A 4,412-nucleotide genomic window follows, 5' to 3' on the forward strand; every position below is an offset into this window, starting at 1 on the left:
TGCTCGCTTCAGTGCCTGGCTGCCGGCCACCATCTTGGCTGACAGTTAATTTGCATATACTCACTGATTAGCCAATGAAAAGGGTAGCGGTCGTACGCTAATTACCATGTTTCTCTTTTATTAGTGTAGATACTATCATTTAATCTTCAGGACAACTGGGTGAGAAGAATTACCCTTGTATTCTAGGTTAGGCACCAAGTTCAGAAACAGTGAGTCACTTTCCCAGAGTCGCCTGTAATCAAGTGGCAGATCCAGTCTGGGCTTTATTTCCTTCTTAATCAAGAGAACAATCATGTTTTCTTTTAGGTCACCTCACCTTATATTTTGTCAAGGACAGTTTGAAACATTTTAATCTCAACACTTCAAGAAGCCTTCTGCTATTAACACATATTTGCAAGTAGTTGTTTTGTTTTGCAAAAACATCAAGTTTAAGTTTTTCTATTGTTAAAAGGATATGTAGTGAATTGGGAAATTATTTTAATTTTATGAAAGAAGGGAAGCTATTTAAAAACAGCATTTTGAGTACTAAAGTTCAGCAGTTCTGCATTTCTTTGATGCATGGTACACTTGATAGAACAGTTATGTGTAAAATGAAGCCAAAATGCTAGGTATGTGTGTGATAACTTTGCTAATTAGTTTACTATAGACAGTACTCCATATTTTGTTTTCTCTTTATTTCATTCTGATTTTATATATCTTGGTTTTCAAAACATGAAACAATAGGGAGCTTCAGAGATTTAAACAACCAAACAAATATAAGTTAATGTTTCTTCAAAAAATTGAATAGCCTCAAGTTATTGTGCTGTGCTATGCCCATATCTTTCCTTATTCAAAATCAGAAGTCTTTCATTAAAACTTTATCTGTATATTTCCTTCAAGGTCTGGTTCTAATTATTGCAGTCATGTTTGTATCTACCTTATTGTGTTAATAGGAGGATTGAATAACTATATGCATGTGATTCCCCTAGAACAGTTCCTGCCAAATAGTAAAGTACTCATTTATTGTGTTAACTGTTAAGAACAGTTATACATCTTATGAAGTTTATACATCTTTATGGGACTTACCTGAATCTCTTAAGAATGTGAATTATATTTGCTTGTTCATAGTAGTATAGTAGTTCACTTGTCTGTCTTTGAAGCTATCCTTTCATGGTTCACATCCTAGCTCTGCTACTTTCTACCTGAGAAACCTTGAGAGATTACTTAATCTCCCTGTGCCTCAGTTTTTCTTCTCTGAAGTGGGAATAAATATATGTACTTAAAGGAAAAGATTAGTTGAGATAATATGTACAGTGTGTTTGGCACAAGTCTAGTAGTAGTATGTTGCATGAAGTGATACTGCTACATTGCAATAGCTGGTATATATGTTTCCATACATATATACACACACAAGGGTGGCAAGAGTAGGTTTATACTCATGAGGATGCAAAACAGTTTATTCTTGTATGATATATTTTTCCATACAAGCAACTGTAAACCTACTTTTGCCCAGCCTTGTATAATTTTCCCTTAAATTTCACTTGTTTTAGTTCGTGTCGTTAGAATGTTAGCTCCTGGATGGGCTTTTCTGCTACTTTCTTGGAAATACACTGGTACATTGGTGTCCTTTGTAAGTCTACACAACTCTGCACACTAATGAAATGTGTGGTGTAGTTTCTTTTACCCCTTAAAAAAAGCAAGAGGTATCCCAACGTGGATACCCCGGGAGGTCACTCTCCCCGGGCTCTGTCCAGGTGGCATAGGGGAGCATAGGGCTCTGCCCCGTGATGTACAGTCCCTTTCCACAACGTTGGAGAGAAAGCCGGGCCTTGAGTCTGCGCCTGCATATTCCTACAACTTCTCAGAGTCCTGTGGACGATGACTGAGGAGACAAACCATGCAGGAAACATCTAGTAAAAAAAAGTAAAAAAAAAAAAGCAAGAGGTAAGTTTTGTGCCAGAATATTGTTAATTATAAAGAGGAATTATATTTTACAGTGGACTTTTATATTTCTGTAGGAGGACCCAGCAACTAAAATTATTGTCTGGTTAAATTTACACATTCAGGTAAACCTGAATACTTGAACTTTTCTTTTTACAGGGAACACTGAAAGGTTTTGACCAGACCATTAATTTGATTTTGGATGAAAGCCATGAACGAGTGTTCAGCTCTTCACAGGGAGTGGAACAAGTGGTACTAGGCTTGTACATCGTAAGAGGTGACAACGTGTAAGTGAAATGTGTCTTCTTTAAGGCAGGTTAAATATACTATAGGTGTACTGCCCTGCTATGTGGAGAGGAGGTTTTTATCTACTGAGATTTGTCCATATTTTTAATAGTTAAGTGGTCTGGATAGGGTTCAGAAAGGGCCTCGACTTACACTTAATAATACATTAGGGAGGCTTCTTAGAATGTTCTTCCAAAATTCCTCTTAGTTTCAGAGGAATATAAATATACTAGTACTCCTAGGGTAAGAAAGCTAAGGTTTGAAAATTTCTTTGAAATATTTTACATGAACAATTTTAAATGATTCCTGTTATATAAATAGAGCTGAATTTATAAACAAGTATATATTATTTAAAAAAAAATTTTTAGTATAATTGGCACGCTAAGTATGTGCTTTGTTAATGCTGTGGTCTCAGTTAATTTGTGACACACTGATAGGGCAGTTTAAGAAGATATATTGTAGTGGTGGCAGTTTAAGAAAAGTCTGCAACAATGTAGAACAAAGCTGTTCAGTAGACCTTTTGGGGTGGGGGTGGTGGAAATGCTATATATCTGCATTAAGGTAGGTACCACTAAGGTAGGTACTAGCCGTGTATGGCTGCTGAGTACTTGGAAAGTGGCTGGTGTGGCTGAATAACTGAATTTAAATTTTATTTAAATATAATTCAATACATGTGGCTAGTAGCTACTGTATTAGTGCATTATAGCAGCTAAAAGATTGTTGAATCAGTTTTCTAGTGAGTACTGTATAGATTTAAAACATGGCTGGAATGCAGCAAAAGATATATTAGCATCTCACATTATTTGTGGGGACAGGTAGGACATAGAAGATGTAAGAATACCATTCATTTGAATTATTTTAAGAAAATCATCTTTGGATGGATAAATTACTGGATTTTTAATCTAAATCAGGGGTTTATAAATTTTAGAGATGACTGTTAGGTGCAAAGTTATAAAGTGAGCTATAAAAAATAAGAAGGCTAAGGAAAGGGGCCCAGGTCCCCTGACCAGAACACACTGATTTTTTATATTGCGGCTCTGCATAAAAATTGATTTTAAGAATCTTTCTCCGACATTAAAAAATATTTTGAACTGCAATTTAAAAAAATGTAGATCTTTGCTGTGGACCCAGTGGTGCTGAAGCCAGCTTATACTGGCTTTTAAAAGCAGATTGTTGTGTTTTCAGTTTTGTAAGCTGGTTGATAATGTCTTGTTGGTAGCTTGATATCGGGTATAGCGGGAGTATTTGCACTATGGATGTCAGTAAATACTGTAAACCAGCCTCCCATTTTTTTCTTTGGAAAGCTGGTTTTAAAACATTTACCAGCACCCCACTGTCTTCCATAAGGATTTTAAATGATGCTAAATTTTTAAGGGTACAGTTGAGATCTTTGATTTGTTTTATTTTGAGAAAACAATATATTTCCCCAGAGTTTAGTACTTTTCATTGTTAGAAAACTGAAGTTTAAAGCAAAATTGGGCAAATTCTGTATTGAAGGTATCTATACTAATAAAAGGGTAATATGGTAATTACACCAGATGTCTTCCAGACATTATTCTGGACATCCTTCCTGATGAAGCTAGGGCTAGAGGGAAGCCAGCCTGAGTTCCGGGTGCCTGCAGGTGGCCCAAGGGAAGCCAGCCCAGGTCTCAGGTGCCTGCGGGCAGTCAGAGGAGGGAAGCAGCCCGGGTCCCGGGTGCCAGAGGGAAGCTGGTGCCAACAGCGGGGGGAAGGAAGGCCTACTCTTAAACGAATTTTCGTGTATTGGGCCTCTAGTTCATTTCTAAAGAATTTATTCTCATTAAAACCAAACAAATTTAAACAATTTATTTTTAGTGGGATAATGTTTCACACATGTCTCTTGGTCTAGATGTAACAATAACTATATCCAGCTAGAAAGCTATGGCTTTGTTACTTAGCATAGCATTAATGAAATTATGTTTGTGTTTAATCATGGGAAAACTTACTGGCTGTAAATAGCCAATCACATAAAAATAATTTTGTTAGGTACCTAAGTACTTGTTGCTCCTATTATTTTTGTATATAAAAAACTACTTTTTGTTCTTGAATTTAAATCAAGCAAACTGAGAAATCATAACAATCCTAATAATAGACAAACATGGTAATTGACTGTACCTTCGCTATGCTTCCCATTGGCTAATCAGGGTGATATGCAAATTAACTGCCAACAAAGATGGCGGTTAACC

The 4,412-nt window shown here is 36.2% G+C and overlaps 1 protein-coding gene across 2 annotated transcripts in view; it reads left to right on the forward strand.

The window, feature by feature from the left end:
- LSM8 (LSM8 homolog, U6 small nuclear RNA associated) overlaps positions 1 to 4,412 on the forward strand; it is a 9,878-nt gene that overhangs the window by 3,207 nt on the left and 2,259 nt on the right. For both annotated transcript variants that reach the window (XM_005871581.2, XM_014544029.1), the window contains exon 3: positions 2,080 to 2,207. In XM_005871581.2, coding sequence (XP_005871643.1) covers positions 2,080 to 2,207 — 128 coding nt within the window. The remainder of the gene's footprint in view (positions 1 to 2,079; positions 2,208 to 4,412) is intronic.

This window comes from Myotis brandtii, unplaced genomic scaffold (genome assembly GCF_000412655.1).
Source record: "Myotis brandtii unplaced genomic scaffold, ASM41265v1 scaffold348, whole genome shotgun sequence".
NCBI lineage: Eukaryota > Metazoa > Chordata > Mammalia > Chiroptera > Vespertilionidae > Myotis > Myotis brandtii.